Source organism: Cololabis saira, chromosome 11 (assembly GCF_033807715.1).
Source record: "Cololabis saira isolate AMF1-May2022 chromosome 11, fColSai1.1, whole genome shotgun sequence".
NCBI lineage: Eukaryota > Metazoa > Chordata > Actinopteri > Beloniformes > Belonidae > Cololabis > Cololabis saira.
In genome coordinates, this window is record NC_084597.1 from 45,177,036 (window position 1) to 45,193,967 (window position 16,932).

Below are 16,932 nucleotides of genomic sequence, written 5' to 3' on the forward strand. Positions count from 1 at the left end.
CATATTTCTATAGCTGACGTGAGTGTGAGATTTTTCTCTCTGAGTAAACGACGGCGCGCAGCCTCATCACACACGCCCAGCACCAGTCTGTCTCTTATCAGATCCTCTTTAAGGTTTCCGTACTCGCAGGACGCAGCCTTCTCTCGTAGGCGCGTTACAAATGCATCGATTGGTTCTCCCTCGTCCTGCTTACAGTTGCCGAAGATGTATCTCTCAAATATCACGTTCCTGGCTGGCTTGAAGTGCGCCTCCAAAGCGTTAAGGATAGCTATGGGGTCTTTCGCCTGCCCCGCAGAAAGTCCCAAATTGTGCTTATATATGTGTCGGCACTGACTGCCCATCACCCGTCGCAGGGTTGCTGCTTGCACATCATCTTCTTTTTCATTTAGACCCATCGCCAGCATTTAGTCTTCGAACTCCGACCTGAATTCGTCCCAGTTGTTTGCGACGTTGCCGGTTAATTTCATCTCTCCCGGTGGTGGTATTGCGGACGCCATCGTAATGCTGATGTCTTCTTCTGTGTTAGTTAACTATTCACCTTGGTTATTTACTTCTGACACCATGTTTGTGTTCAATAAATGGAGAGGAGATATGGAGCGTGTCTATCCCTTCAGCAGTATATTTAATTAACGCTCAACGGTTAACGTTTGAGACATCAGCTGTTTTAACAGTCGGGGCAAAACGTTACCATGACAACACCAGAGGGGGCGGGGACTCCCACTATAACAGAATCCCATAACAAGGTGTGGTGGTGATGCTCCTGGGGTGTGGTGGTGGAAGCTCCTGGGGTCTGGTGGTGGAGCTAGTGACTGACATGTCTTGAAAACGGCGGGCATGACGAGAAAAATCCTGTAAAAAATCTCTCTAATGTGTTTCTTTTTTTCCTGTAAAGTTGGACATTTTAAAGTGTAGGTAAATGGAGAATGACTGGCTTTTGGTCAGTTGTGGAACTGCAACGAAATTCATTTCTGCATAAGACCCAATGCGAGAAAGAGATGGTCGACCTTCCTGTCCTGAGCACCAAGAAGAGGACTAGAGTGGTTTTCCAAGATCCAAAAAATATTGTTGCAAAGTCATACATGTTTCTCCCCACTTTCAAACAGGGGACCTTTCGAGTGTTAGGCGAACGTGATAACCACTACACTACAGAAACTTTCATGCTTTGAAAATGGGGGGCGTAACGAAAAAAAATCCTATCTTCCAATCATTCATGTTAGAAATAAATGTATGACTTCATATAAGTTGTCCTGTTGTGGTAAAATTAAAAATCATCCATGGGTATTACCATGCTGGGTAGAAAATACAAAATGTACCACAAGGGAATCCAACTGATTACTTTTGAAAGACAGTACTGGATATGGTTAATAACTGAAAATTAGGCAGTCGTCTTGCACATTCAAACATTGCAAACAAACGATGCAATGCATTTTCATCAACAGTCAGTGCAGTATGTTCATAGATCATACATCCACTTTCTTGTTTGCAAAAAGCTCTGGATAGATTTCAGTTAATCTCTCACAGGAATCTCATGTATGAGAGGAAGTCTTAAGTAGCAGAGGATGGTTTCCATCCATCAACCTCTGGGTTATGGGCCCAGCACGCTTCCGCTGCACCACTCTGCTGTTTAACCAGGATGTGACTCCGCCACACAGTCCGTGACTTTGGGGGACAGCGTCACTCCTTTCAAACCTTCTGACAGTGTCAAAAATCCTACAACTCTGTCAACTAACTAACCAGCTTAAATGACATCATGTGACCCAGCACAATTCTCTCAGATATGAATGAAGCAGATCTCTTCTAAGACTGATTTCTTTCTGATTATCTCTTAAAATTGATCAGATTTGTTTGGAACTGTGAAGGGAAACAACTGTTGGAAATGATCCTTCGTATTAATCAGTGACCATCATTAGCATCACTAGCTGAAAACAACTGTATAAACATCATTCAAGAACATACTCATGATATTAGATACATTCATCACATATTTAAGGGTTCTTAGGGACATTTTAGGGTAACTCCAGCCCCCTAAAGCAGGTCTAATGGTGTCCATGTTTCCATTTCCCTGTGTTGTTTTTTGAGGTGGAGCCTCGTGGATTGATACTACAACATCATGTGGGTAAAACCTTAATACCTGGTTGTGTGGAAGACTGACAAGTTCCACTGAGATTTGAACTCAGATTACTGGAGTCAAAGTCCAGAGTGCTAACCATTCAAAAGAGAGTGGGGAGTATCGGTCTATAGCCTAGAAAAGAAATGCAAAGCTCAAGTCTATCAATCCAGGCCAGTTCTTACAGAGCCTTGTGAACAATCTTGAGCAACGCTTGTCTGTACGGGGCCATACGTGCATGTTTGATCCAGGCCTGGTTTACAACATCTTGAATTACATGCACAGTCTCCCAAACCAAGTAGAGACCTTTTTAAGTGAGGTCAAACTTGGAAAGTAACTGACTGTCAGAAACACCACGTAAAGAAATACACATTTGGTCAAGAAGAATTGGAGGAGTACCCCACCTTGTGGCACGAGTGAAGAACAGCAAAGCATTAAAGTGACTAAAAGGAGAAGAACCAGACATTACCTCCCTCTCAAGCAGTCCACATGTCTTAGAAGAACTTGAATGTGCAAATTAACTTTGGGTAAGAATCATTCAATGTGCCTTTCTCTTTTTTGAAGCTACATGTCATTTTTCCATTTCACCACCATGGTTGAACCATGAATGAATGAGACGTCTATCATCTTTTTCTCATCCAAAGACAGATGAGTCTAGAGGCTCTGCTGGGATTTGAACCCAGGACGTCCTGTTTACTAGACAGGTGCTTTGACCAACTAAGCCACAGGGCCTCTGTTGGGTTCCTGAAGTCATCACAACATTAATAACTTAGGAAAAAGACACCAGAGACTGTCAGAAATGATTTTCAATGCCTTCTGCAGAAGGTTGGACAGAAGTCTGAGGAGCTGTAGGGCAACACGGCCCTCTCTTCGAACTCGTCAGGCCTTCTGACAACTGGCTGTCTGCAGAGCTGGCGCTTTTATTGGTAAACTGACAGGAAACTTGACCATATTTGGAACAGTGAATGTATAGATGGACAATGGACAAAAACAGGAAACAGATGGTCATTGGTCACACAGACATGGTATCAGATGATGGTTGAAAAGTCACACCTTATGACTTTTCAGTTAGTAAGTAACTTATCTGTGGTGTGCAGAGCAACAGACATCCTTTTAGAATTGGTCAAGGGGGTTTTGTTGTCATGAGATGGTCTTAAACCCTTAAAGACAATGAGACGGCTGTCAGTCGACCCCCCTGAGTCTCTCCAAGGAAGTGGCTGCCCTGTTATCTGTTTAGAGCATGTGATGGGGGTCTTGGAACGGATGTGCCTAAAAACAATGGTCCATTTGACCAACGAGGAAGTCAGCAGTTTTAACCTCCTGCGTGGCAGGCGAGAATTCTACCACTGAACCACCAATGCATGTCATGAGAATAAACAGGCAGTTTTCTAATTCTGATTCTGGCAGTTTCACAATGACAAACTTGGATTAATCTCACACCTCCACAACCTCTAGAGCAGTAAGTTCTAGTGTCCTACCTCACATTCACTTTTTACAGGTCACTTGAACCAATACAAAACAGGTGACTAAGATCAGGGTTTGTGTTTGTTTTTTTTTTTTTTTTTTACGTTTTTTTTTTCATGATTTATTTTTATGTATTTTTTTCCTTTTTTAAATCATTCTTTCAGGATTCCCTCCATCATCTGTTGACCTTCAGCGTCTGCGTCGGACAACTCTCCTGCGTCTGCGGGCGACGCGGGTCCTACGGACTCTCCGGCGCCTGCGGACGGGGCGAGAGCTCTGTCTGCGTCTGCGTGGCATTGTCAAAAGATGTGATGAGAACTAGTAAGAAGGAGTTCTATTTATAAACTCTGTTACAAGCTTGTTGATGGAATGGAATGGTTCATGGAATTGATGATGTGGCACCATATATGACATCATATATTCTTCAATGGAATGAATGACATCATAACTTGATGACATCATATATTCTTCAATGGAATTAATGACATCATAATTTGATGACATCATATCTTCTTCAATGGAATTAATGATCATATTATTTGGGGTTTTTTGGTTTAGTTTTTACTTCATAACAGTGATGATGTCATAGAAAAAAAAGAAAGCAGACTTTTAATTACTTTAAATTACAAAATAGTGAATAAGAGAATGATGACTGTAATAAAACACATCTTACAGGGTTTTTAGCTGTGATTTCACCTGATAAGTCTGGAAACCGCCGCAGACAACAGTGATGAAAACGTCCAATCATGTGCTAACAGTGGAATGATGATCTTCATCAGTTTCTATTCTGGCTCAGAGGCCAGGGCTTTATGCTCTTATACACTTTCTAAACCCACGCTGACATTTGTGGAAATGCCTGTAAAACCCTTCGTGAATCTTCCTTAAAACAAGTCCAGAAAAAGCCATTAAAGGTAAAACAGAGACTTGCTTGGGTAAATGAAATCAGACTTAACTCTAGCAGTTAAATATAAAAACACACCAGCTCAGGAGAGCAGTATTATATATGTAGTGGATAGGGCTGGGCGATATATCGAGATTTTAATATATATCGATATATTTTCAAACGCGATATGGTACGAGACAATATCGTTTATATCGATTTCTAAAAAACGATCTAAACGATTTTGATATAGTTTATTTTGTGACAAATTGACTTGAATGTTTTATTTGAGATTTGCACAACTGTCAACCTCAGTGGAAAAGTCTGCCTGTTACTGTCTACATTGTATTAATTGCACAGTGTGTTTTAATTTAATTGTTATGCAGGAAAGGGATATTTGTTTTATTTTATTCAAGAAGCATTTTTGTTAATAAAGGAACCAGTGTGACATTTGGCACGAGGATCAGAGCTTTAGGCGTGCTGAGCACTCAGAGTTCGCTGGCCGGCGAGGCAAAATAAACTTCCCTGTTTTGTACATTTTAACACAAGTTTGAACCATCATTCCCACATTTGTGAAAGAAAAGCAGAGATAGATAGAAACTTTTTTTCAAATTGTTATCGTTTCATTGTCCATTGCTTATCACCATCAAAAAAAAGAAACATCTACCTTAATTTCAGGATCCTGTCAATGGAAATGATAATAACGTCTCCATGACAACGGGCAATGAAAATATGACTTCACAACAAAAGTTGTCTTGTGGCTCAACTTGCCCAGTTTAGGGGTAAGTTGATCTGCATCTGGGGGTAAATTGACCCATTTTCTATTTTCCAGTTTAAACCTGAAGAATAATTTGTCTAAATCTTAAATGGCAATTTAACAATATTTAACAAACCAAATTCAAGTGTATTATTCAGAATATGTTAAAAGACAGAAAAGACAGACAGACAGACAGAAAAATACAACTTAACTGAAACTTACAAGAACAAAACTTATTATTAACGTATTATCAAAGAATAATTGGGCCAGAGCGTGTTTTTGATCAAATTGAAGTGCAATTCATGGTGGATGACCCTTGACACCACACAAGTAGGTGCATCTTATTTGTGGTCTGTAAGATCCTTCTCTGTCTCCTTAAATTAATTTAAACAATTATAATAAAAATACTAAAAAAGTCCTCTCTCTGCTCTATTAAATAGTAATATAATAATCAAAATATTGAATCATTTATATCCAATAAATGATATAAATTGATCCAAATTACATCATTCTAATTGAATATTTGGTTGCAATGAGAAATGAAGTCACATCATGTGATCATACACTCGTACCTGAACCACACACACACACACACACACACACACACACACACACACACACACACACACACACACACACACACACACACACACACACACACACACACACACACACACACACACACACACACACACACACACACACACACACACACACACACACACACACACACACACAATGAACATTCAGAGTTGATGAAGATTCATTACATCAAAGATCAGACAGTTTGATTGACAGGACAGATGATCAGAGGAGCAGAGTTTTTACCTCCATTATTGATAAAGGGACTGAAGAACGGGTGGAGTTTCTCCCTGAAGGAGCAGCCAGTAAAGGAGTAGAGAAGTGCTGCAGCATCTACATCATGAAAGGAGACCAGACCCTCCTCATAATCCACAAACACCCCCAACTTCTCAGGAGGAGAACTGGGATGGAGACGGACTGGAGGATCTTTAGCAGCAAGGTACTCGTTTACATTTCTCAGCCCAACAGTCCAGTAACCATTCTGAGGACTCGCTGTGATCTTTCCCTTCCTGTTGACCGACTCTCTGGCCACTCCTAAAGTCCAGTCAGTCTTTCCTTTAACCTGAACCTCAAAGTAAAATCTGCCTGAAGAGAAACTCTGTTTTCCTAAAACACAAGCAGATGTAGAGAATCTCTCTGGATTATCTGGAAGATTCTTCTCCACATCAACATGATAGACTTGTTTTCCATCATCAGACAGGATGAGTTTACGATGTGCTGTATCAGGATCAAGAGTCACATCAGCTTCAAACAGCTTCTTCATCTTCTCTCTGAGGTTCTTCTCCAGCTGCTCCACAGCTCTCACCACAGTCCCCTCATATGAAGGTGGATGGACTCTGACCTCTGTCCAGTTCTTGGTGGGTGGAGCATCTTCCAGGGATGAGAATCTTTGGAGGAGGTGCAGGTGATCTTCAGAGCGTGAGAGCTGCTCCACCTCAGAGCTCCTCTTCTTCAGCTCACAGATTTCCTGTTCCAGATCTTTGATGAAGTCTTCAGCCTGTTTCTCTGCAGTTTTCTGTTTGTCTTCCATCTCCTTCATGAACTCCTTCAGACGTCTCTCAACAGACTCCTTCAGATCAGTGAAGACCTGAACACCTTCTGCTTTCTCTCTGTGTGCAGCATCGTTACTGATCTTCAGAGACGCTCTGATCTCCTGAATCTTCAGTCGTCTCTTCTGGATCATCTGCTGAATCTCAGCCTCTGTCTTCTGCAGCTCTGCCTTCTTTCCTTCATATTCTTCTCTCAGAGGAACAAACTCATGAGTCTTGTGGTCTAAAACAGGGCAGAGCGTGCAGACACATGTCTGGTCGGTCTTACAGAACAGCTCCAGAGGTTTATCGTGCTTCCTACAAATCCTGTCCTCCAGGTTCTCCACAGGCTCCACCAGCTGATGTCTTTTCAGACGTGAAGCTGTCAGATGAGGCTCCAGGTGAGTCTCACAGTAGGAGGCCAGACACACCAAGCAGGACTTCAGGGCCTTCAGTCTGGTTCCAGTGCAGACGTCACAGGGAACTTCTCCTGGTTCTGCAGCTTGTTGCTCTGAGCTGCTGCTGCTGGATTTCTGTTGAGCTTCACGTCTGAACTCAGAAACCATCTCTCTGAATAAGGTGTTGACTTTCAGCTGAGGTCTGGTGTAGAAAGTCTCCTGACATAAGGGACACTTGTAGAGAACATTATCATCCCAGAAATGAGTGATGCAGGTTTTACAATAGTTGTGTCCACATGGTGTGGTGACTGGATCAGTGAACACATCCAGACAGATGGAGCACAGGAACTGATCTGCAGATCTCAGGCTGCTGCCAGCAGACATGTTGGTTCTCTGGAAACAAAAGTGAAAGTGTGAAACATCAAAGCTGCAATAAGGAAATGAAGAAGTGAAAAACAACAAGAGAGAAGGAAACAGAACAAAGAATGTCATGAATCCTCAGAGAAAACACCCGTCTGACAGTAAAAAGAGGAACGTTTCATCAACACAAGTTTAGATTATTAATGTCACGACTCCAGAATAATGAACTATTTCATGTGAATCATTTTCCTCTAAATGTTCCTGTTCTTTGACCAGAGTCAGTTTGAGTTTTCCAGAATAACATTTAGTAAACTCCTGGACTCACCAGTGTCTCCAGACTCTCTGCTGAGTTGTTGAGAACAAACTCTGAAGTCTGAATTTACTCAGAAACCAGAATCAGACAGGTTTAGTCTCTGCTGCAGCTCTTCTGTCGCTCTGACAAACATTCTGATTCACTCAACCATGTGACGTTGAAGTTTTCCTGTATTTCCAGTTCTGCTGCTCCTCCTACAGTTCTGATCTTTCCACCTGATTACTGTCACATGACTCTCATTATGCCTGTTTTACCTGATGTTATCTGTCGTTGCCGTCTTCATCCTCCTGAAGACTCTTTACTAACTCACATCAGTCACTTTTTGTAGATAAACACTAAACTCTTCACCTTCAGCTGTTCGACATCTCTGTTTGTGCTGGAATCTCAACTCTTCTTGGCTGTTTTTAGGATCTAATCAGGAAGTTTTTATATTTTAGTTATGCAAAAGTGTCAGCAGGAACTAAACATAATCCAGAAGCTGGGTCGGGTCTTATTTAAGATTTAAGATTTTTGAACCATCTCTGACTATAAACTGTATTTGGGCAGCGTCCAGGTAGTTATGTCAACAAAAAGATTTGTGTTCTATGTCTAAAACTGAGATATGAACCAGAAAAAAAGAGACTTTCATACACCTGAAGCTCCTGAATGGAACTCAGAAATTGTCCAGAATAATTGTGGAAAATGGGCATGTTTCCATTTCCTTTTGAAGCAGGAAATGTGATGAGCTGGACTCACCAGTGTTTCAGAGACTCTGCTGTGTTGTGGAGGAAAACCTGATGGACTCGCTTGGACCTTCTTTCAGAGACGAACAGGAATCTTCTGGACTGGATTTCTGCTCCGTCACACTTGAACTTTCCTCCTTCCTCCCTCTGCTCTGGTTCTTCCTCTTATTTACAGGATTATTATCAAACAGCAGAGTTGATGTGATGAATAAGACGGAGTGAAGCTTCGTCTGCAGCTCGTTGTTCAATCATTCACCTTTACAATGTTGTCTATCTTAAATTAACTAGAACATGTTCAAAGTTCCCCTCCTTGAACCGCCACCTTACTGTGGTGGAGGGGTTTGTGTGCCCGAGTGATCCTACGAGCTATGTTGTCGGGGGCACTTTCGCCCCTGGTAGGGACTCCCATGGCAAACAGGTCCTGGGTGACGGGCCAGACTAAGAGCGGTTCACAAAGCCTACCATGGATAAAGCTAAATCAAGGACCGTAACGTCGCCCGGATCGGCGTCACCGGGGCCCCGCCCTGGAGCCAGGCCTGGGGTTGGGGCTCGTAGGCGAGCGCCTGGTGGCCGGGTCTTTGCCCGTGGGACCCGGCCGGGCTCAGCCCGAAACGGCGACGCGGGTCCGCCTTCCCGTAGGCCCACCACCCGCAGGAAGGACCATGGCAGGCCGGTGCATTGTGGACTGGGTAGCAGTCGTGGCGGGGTGCCTCGACGACCCAATCCCTGGACCAAAACCCTCACAGTGGGGACATGGAATGTCACCTCGCTGGGGGGGAAGGAGCCGGAGCTTGTGCGTGAGGTTGAGAGATACCGGCTAGAGATAGTCGGGCTCACCTCCACACATAGCTTGGGCTCTGGAACCCAGCTCCTTGAAGGGGGCTGGACCCTCCACTACTCTGGAGTTGCCCAGGGTGAGAGGCGGCGGGCTGGTGTGGGCTTGGTTATAGCCCCCCAGCTCAGCCGCCATGTGTTGGAGTTCACCCCGGTGAACGAGAGGGTCGCTTCCCTGCGCCTTCGGGTCGGGGATAGGTCTCTCACTGTTGTTTGTGCCTACGGGCCGAACAGCAGTGCGGAGTACCCGGCCTTCTTGGAGTCCCTGGGAGGAGTACTTGATGGTGCTCCAACTGGGGACTCCATTGTTCTACTGGGGGACTTCAACGCTCACGTGGGTAATGACAGTGATACCTGGAGAGGCGTGATTGGGAGGAACGGCCTCCCCGATCTGAACCCGAGCGGTGTTTTGTTGTTGGACTTCTGTGCGAGTCACAGTTTGTCCATCACGAACACCATGTTCAGGCATAAGGGTGTCCATCAGTGCACGTGGCACCAGGACACTCTAGGCCGGAGGTCAATGATCGACTTTGTTGTCGTTTCATCTGACCTTCGGCCGCATGTCTTGGACACTCGGTGGAGAGAGGGGCTGAGCTGTCAACTGATCACCACCTGGTGGTGAGTTGGATGCGCTGGCGGAGGGAGAGGTTGGACAGACCGGGCAGACCCAAACGGATTGTGAGGGTCTGTTGGGAACGTCTGGCTGAGCCCTCTGTCAGGGACATCTTCAACTCCCACCTCCGGGAGAGCTTCTCTCAGATCCCGGGGGAGGAGGGGGACATCGAGTCCGAGTGGACCATGTTCTCTGCCTCCATTGTCAACGTGGCGGCTCGAAGCTGTGGACGCAAGGTCTCCGGTGCCTGTCGTCTGCCTGTCCATGCCGTCAGACTGAAGAAGGAGTCCTACCGGGCTATGTTGGCCGGTGGGACTCCTGACGCAGTAGATAGGTACCGGCAGGCCAAGCGGGCCGCGGCTCGGGCAGTCTTGGAGGCAAAAACTCGGGTCTGGGAGGAGTTCGGGGAGGCCATGGAGAAGGACTTTCGGTCGGCCTCGAGGAAATTCTGGAGGACCGTTCGGCGCCTCAGAAGGGGGAAGCAGTACTCTGCCGGCACCGTTTATGGTGCTGGTGGGGAGCTGTTGACCTCGACTGGGGACATTGTCGGACGGTGGAAGGAATACTTTGAGGATTTCCTTAACCCGACTGACATGCCTTCCACTGAGGAAGCAGAGGGTTGGGGCTCGGAGGCGTGCTCATCCATCACCCAAGCCGAGGTCACCGAGGTGGTTCGTAAGCTCCTCGGTGGCCGGGCACCGGGGGTGGATGAGATTCGCCCTGAGTACCTCAAGTCTCTGGATGTCGTAGGGCTGTCTTGGCTGACACGCCTCTGCGACATTGCATGGAGGAAGGGGACAGTACCGCTGGGGTGGCAAACCGGGGTGGTGGTCCCTCTGTTTAAAAAGGGGGACCGGAGAGTGTGTTCCAACTACAGGGGGATCACACTTCTCAGCCTCCCGGGGAAAGTCTACGCCAGGGTACTGGAGAGGAGATTACGGCCGATAGTCGAACCTCGGATTCAGGAGGAACAATGCGGTTTTCGTCCCGGTCGTGGAACACTGGACCAGCTCTATACCCTCCGCAGGGTGCTCGAGGGTTCATGGGAATTTCCCCAACCAGTCTACATGTGTTTTGTGGATCTGGAGAAGGCATTTGACCATGTCCCTCGTGCCATTCTGTGGGGGGTGCTGAGTGAGTATGGAGTCCGGGGCCCTCTACTAAGGGCTGTCCGGTCTCTGTATGATCGAAGCAGGAGTCTGGTTCGCATTGCCGGCAGTAAGTCAGACTTGTTCCCGGTGCATGTTGGACTCTGGCAGGGCTGCCCTTTGTCACCGGTCCTGTTCATAATTTTTATGGACAGGATTTCTAGGCGCAGCCAGGGGCCGGAGGGGTTCCGGTTTGGGAACCTCAGGATTTCATCTCTGCTTTTTGCAGATGATGTTGTCCTGTTGGCTTCATCAGACCGGGACCTCCAGCATGTGCTGGGGCGGTTTGCGGCCGAGTGCGATGCGGCAGGGATGAGAATCAGCACCTCCAAGACCGAGGCCATGGTTCTCGACCGGAAAAGGGTGGCATGCCTTCTCCGGGTGGGTGGAGAAGTCCTGCCTCAGGTGGAGGAGTTCAAGTATCTCGGGATCTTGTTCACGAGTGAGGGAACAATGGAGCGTGAGATTGACAGGTGGATCGGTGCAGCGTCCGCAGTAATGCGGTCGATGTACTGGACCGTCGTGGTGAAGAGGGAGCTGAGTCGAAAGGCGAAGCTCTCGATTTACCGGTCAATCTACGCCCCTACCCTCACCTATGGTCATGAACTTTGGGTAGTGACCGAAAGGACAAGATCGCGGATACAAGCGGCCGAGATGAGTTTCCTCCGCAGGGTGGCTGGACACTCCCTTAGAGATAGGGTGAGGAGTTCGGTCACCCGGGAGGAGCTCGGAGTCGAGCCGCTACTCCTCCACATTGAGAGGAGTCAGCTGAGGTGGCTTGGGCATCTGTACCGGATGCCTCCTGGACGCCTCCCTAGGGAGGTGTTCCAGGCATGTCCCACCGGGAGGAGACACCGGGGAAGACCCAGGACACGCTGGAGAGACTATGTCTCTCGGCTGGCCTGGGAACGCCTCGGACTCCCCCCGGAAGAGCTGGAGGAAGTGTCTGGGGTGAGGGAAGTCTGGGCATCCCTGCTGAGGCTGCTGCCCCCGCGACCCGGTAACGGATGAAGCGGGAGAAGATGATGTTCAAAGTTCAGATCATGACTGGGCGGTACGGACAATAAAACTATATTCCTCCTCATTCCTGCTGCTTTACAGTTCAGACACTTCCTCTGCTTGCTCTCTGCTTGATTTGCTTATGTTATTGATTTTATGCTGATTTTCCCCTGATTTCTTCCTTCTATCCATGTGAGATTACCTGCGATAGCTCCTGGACACTATGAGCAAGCGAACACACAGCAAAGTCTGTGCATTATAACAAATCATGGAGTGATAATCCTCCCTGGAACTGTCTCTGTGCAAAACCAAAGAGTAAATCCTGTCTCCTGAAACAGGGAGGACGTATCACAGGCAGGGCCGGGGGACCTGAGGGGTTGCAGACTTATTCAATTAATCATTTCAATGTCAAGAGTTAACACCTTGAAGGTTTCAGTCTTTTGAATACGTGGCTGTACAGCTGCAGGCCTCATCCAGAGTCCTGTTTCTGAAGGTTTAAAGGCCCCCAAATACTTAGAGTCAGAGCCAGGAGCAACAACGTACGGCTGGTAGGTGGAGGGGCTGAAGGTGTGGCCCAACTGAATTTATTGCGTCCCTCTAGTGGAAGACTAAGGGCATTGCATGTTTGTCACTGAGATAATAAAGGTGAATGGCCAGGGATCCCATTGAATGAATGTAACATCACAACTAAATACCAAAGGACCAGGTACCATTCAGAATGATATGAATAAACATAAAATAATAAATTTATAATATACAATAAAATTATAATTAAATAAATAATAAAACATATAATTGTAATAGCAAGGAATAATTCACAGCCAAATACCATTAACCCCAAATTAGCTCCCAGATGTTGAAACTAGTTTATCTAAGAATTACATTCAAAATCAGAGGGTATCACCTGCATCACACTGATGTGACTACTACGCGTCTGAAGCTGGAGCTGATTTGCTGCAAACGAGGATGAATGTGCACATGTTCCCAAACGTAGCAACAGCGCCCTCTGCTGGTTCATGGCGGTATGGTCGTAAGCGGCAGCTGCGGCTTCACAACTGTCTTCTATACGCACTTACCGAGTGTACTGTCACGTTTGTGTTTGTTTCATCAGAACTGAACAACACAAACATCCGTATGCTGTCCTTTGACGACAGAGTTACTCCTTAAAATAAATGGATGGCGCTCCTATAGTTTATTTCTTTAGTTCAGCCACTTATAGGCTCTGCAAAGCGATTTAGTCTTTTTCCTATTCACCCGTTCACAGCCTCTTATTTTAGACACTCACAATGTGACAACAACCCCCGGTGAACATGTGGGAGTGAAGTGGGGCGTCTCTAATATGACGTAGGTTTGATATGACGTAGGTTGATATGGCGGTGGAATTCTTGCCTCCTTTGATCCTTTATGACGTCACCAGCAGTATATTTATCTGTAAATATTCCTCTGGACCGAGTCAGTTAGTTCTTCACCTTCAGCTTGGTATCTTCTCACTAAGGATGTGGTGGAAACAGTTCTCATTGAGGTTGCTCGTGTTTCTTTTGGTTATTTGCTGGTATTTGGTGGTTTGTCCAGCGCAATCAGTCCGTCTCCCTGTGTTTGAGTTTTATGTAAAAGTTCTGTCAAATTAGCTTTTTTTTGGTTTCTTTTCTTGTTTTTTGTCAATATTCATTTAAAAAAGTACATGGCATAATTACTGCAACTGGTAGATTTAACAATAGCGGCTGGATATATATTTTTCCTTTTTTTATAAAGTCATTTAAAATATGATTTAAATTTTACATGAATGAAATCTTGTAATTATTATTTAGTATTGTTTCCCCCATAAGAGCCACTTGTTTAGCTTCGGCTGCAGTGGTTTGCAGGTGGAAGATGAAATGTGTTATTGTGGACAGATTAGTTTGGTGATTTTAGGTTGGAAGCGCTGACTTAAAACCTTTGTAGTGTATATCATTGTTACATAATTGGCACATATATGTCATTATTTGACGTGAATATTTGCCACCTGCATGCTTTTGTTCAGAAGTATTTACTGCTAATAACTGCCCAAGGCATCACAGGAAGATGTGTCTTTCTGTTTAACTCCTTTAGCTGTGTGCTTTTTTTTATGGGTCACTTGAAAGTAGAAATCAGAGTTTTCATAATCTTCACTTCTGATTGAGGGTCATTATAGATCGTTATTCATGAGTGTGACTGCAATAAGTTACTGAATTTCTAAATGTTTTCTTAGCAATTTCTTTGCTCTGTGATAATAACCTTCTGCAGCATTCATACGTAGACAGCTGTGAATTAGTTTCCCAGGAAAGTCAGTCTTGTTTGTGCATTTTAACTGTTGTTCTTTGTCTAATTGTTGCGGGTGAAAGGTTAGTCCAGCATGTAACATCATCTTGTTTTTTTCTAAAGTAGGGGGCATGAAGTTATGATTGAAAAACTCTGGCACCCTGGGGGAAATATTGATATCCAGATCTATTATTGATATGAATTGGGAGTGTTAGGTAGAAGAATCACATGAATCTTCAGACTGTGATATTATTCTGGATTTGTTCCAGCTTGGTGTTATACTTAATGTCATTTCTTGATATTGAAAGTTACCTGTAGAATTACTAGTAAGTTATGAGGATGGACGGATCAATAGCAAAGTATCAATATTTCAGGCCTTATTTTTCAGTTTTAAGGATCTATTTTTGTGTAAAAAAAAAAAAAAAAACAAACAACAATGCTTTAAATGTTTGGTTTCATTGATTGTAGTTCCTACCCAAACCCTGATCTCAGTGGGTTACAAACCTTGCATGTCAATGTTTTCCATCAAACGTTTACTGACTGAAATGGGCTTGACCAGTAAACCTGCCTGGCCTTGCCTTGCTGGGAGCTCCAGTTGGTCCGGCCTCTCGGCTCTCTTCCACTTCTCTCCTGCATCCAATCTCTGGATACAACATCCTGAGAAAACCACCTAATCTGCCTCCCGTATTCCTCCTCTGACTCCTGGGATGTATTTCCCCACAGTTTCACCTTGAGCTGATAAACCTTAGATTCTCTAGTGCAGATATAAAACTACTGCATTGAAATTTGCTTTGCCTCCCTCTCGTCCAGATTTTCCATTCTATTTTAACTTTTTAACTTTTAACTTTAACCTCTGGTGGAGAAATAAAGCATTACATTTGAATTGATCTGGGCCCCTCTGGTGGCCAGTGAAACAAATATAACAAAATGGATCAAGAGCTTCCCTCTAGTGGAAGACTAAGGGCATTGCATGTTTGACACTGAGATAATAAAGGTGAATGGCCAGGGATCCCATTGAATGAATGTAACATCACAACTAAATACCAAAGAACCAGGTACCATTCAGAACGATATTAATAAACATAAAATAATACATGTATAATATACAATAAAATAATAATTAAATAAATAATAAAAGAGATCATTGTAATAGCAAGGAATAATTCACAGACAAATACCATGAACCCCAAATTAGCTCCCAGATGTTGGAACTAGTTTATCTAAGAATTACATTCAAAATCAGAGGGTATCACCTGCATCACACTGATCCACAGATAATACCCTGCCAAACACTATCCATGAGGCTAAAGTAAACCTTCATTTATAACTCCTTTGTGCTTTGGTTATAATCTTAATTGGACATTTCTCCGTGGATACTGTACATTAATGTTTTTATTTTTAATAACTATGTTTGTTTTTTGTTGCAGTTATTTTCAATAATCATTTTTAAAAACCTACAACAATGGCAGAGGACACATGAATGGAAAACAGAATAAAAAACATCTCACTGTACGACTTGGATCTGCTTCATTCTGGGTGAGATGTCAATAATGTTGTACACCTCATATATGACCTTATACTATATATACTATTATAATACCATATATACTTTTTTCTTTTCATTCATATCCATACATACTGTTTCATTGACCCATATCCACTACATATATAATACTGCTCTCCTGAGCTGGTGTGTTTTTATATTTAACTGCTAGAGTTAAGTCTGATTTCATTTACCCAAGCAAGTCTCTGTTTTACCTTTAATGGCTTTTTCTGGACTTGTTTTAAGGAAGCTTCACGAAGGGTTTTACAGGCATTTCCACAAATGTCAGCGTGGGTTTAGAAAGTGTATAAGAGCATAAAGCCCTGGCCTCTGAGCCAGAATAGAAACTGCTGAAGATCATCATTCCACTGTTAGCACATGATTGGACGTTTTCATCCTGCCATCATTGTCAGATGACTGTACACATCAATGATCAATACATGACTGTGACATCACTGTTGTCTGCGGCGGTTTCCAGACTTATCAGGTGAAATCACAGCTAAAAACCCTGTAAGATGTGTTTTATTACAGTCATCATTCTCTTATTCACTATTTTGTAATTTAAAGTAATTAAAAGTCTGCTTTCTTTTTTTTCTATGACATCATCACTGTTATGAAGTAAAAACTAAACCAAAAAACCCCAAATAATATGGTCATTAATTCCATTGAAGAAGATATGATGTCATCAAGTTATGATGTCATTAATTCCATTGAAGAAGATATGATGTCATCAAGTTATGATGTCATTAATTCCATTGAAGAATATATGATGTCATCAATTCCATGAACCATTCCATTCCATCAACAAGCTTGTAACAGAGTTTATAAATAGAACTCCTTCTTACTAGTTCTCATCACATCTTTTGACAATGCCACGCAGACGCAGACAGAGCTCTCGCCCCGTCCG

General features: G+C 44.0%; 1 protein-coding gene and 1 non-coding gene across 3 annotated transcripts; both read right to left on the minus strand.

The window, feature by feature from the left end:
• Window positions 1-2,765: 2,765 nt before the first annotated feature.
• On the minus strand, window positions 2,766-2,839 carry trnat-agu (transfer RNA threonine (anticodon AGU)). The gene has a single exon. It is a non-coding gene; the product is annotated as a tRNA-Thr (tRNA).
• A 2,077-nt stretch (window positions 2,840-4,916) lies between these two features.
• On the minus strand, window positions 4,917-8,017 carry LOC133454809 (E3 ubiquitin-protein ligase TRIM39-like). 2 transcript variants are annotated; one of them, XM_061733535.1, is made up of 3 exons: window positions 7,902-8,017; window positions 5,953-7,609; window positions 4,917-5,051 (listed from the first exon to the last, which is right to left on the minus strand). In XM_061733535.1, exon 2 carries the CDS (start codon window positions 7,598-7,600, stop codon window positions 5,987-5,989), a length of 1,614 nt encoding a protein of 537 aa, XP_061589519.1. In that variant the 5' UTR covers window positions 7,601-7,609; window positions 7,902-8,017; the 3' UTR covers window positions 4,917-5,051; window positions 5,953-5,986. The 2 variants fall into 2 exon arrangements, with proteins under 2 accessions (XP_061589519.1, XP_061589518.1); XM_061733534.1 differs by lacking the exon at window positions 4,917-5,051 and having other exon boundaries at window positions 5,846-7,609.
• Window positions 8,018-16,932: the final 8,915 nt, after the last annotated feature.

What these genes read in the sequence shown, in the direction of transcription:
- LOC133454809 (XM_061733535.1), bottom strand. Translation starts at nt 7,600, where the DNA reads ATGTCTGCTGGCAGCAGCCTGAGATCTGCAGATCAGTTCCTGTGCTCC.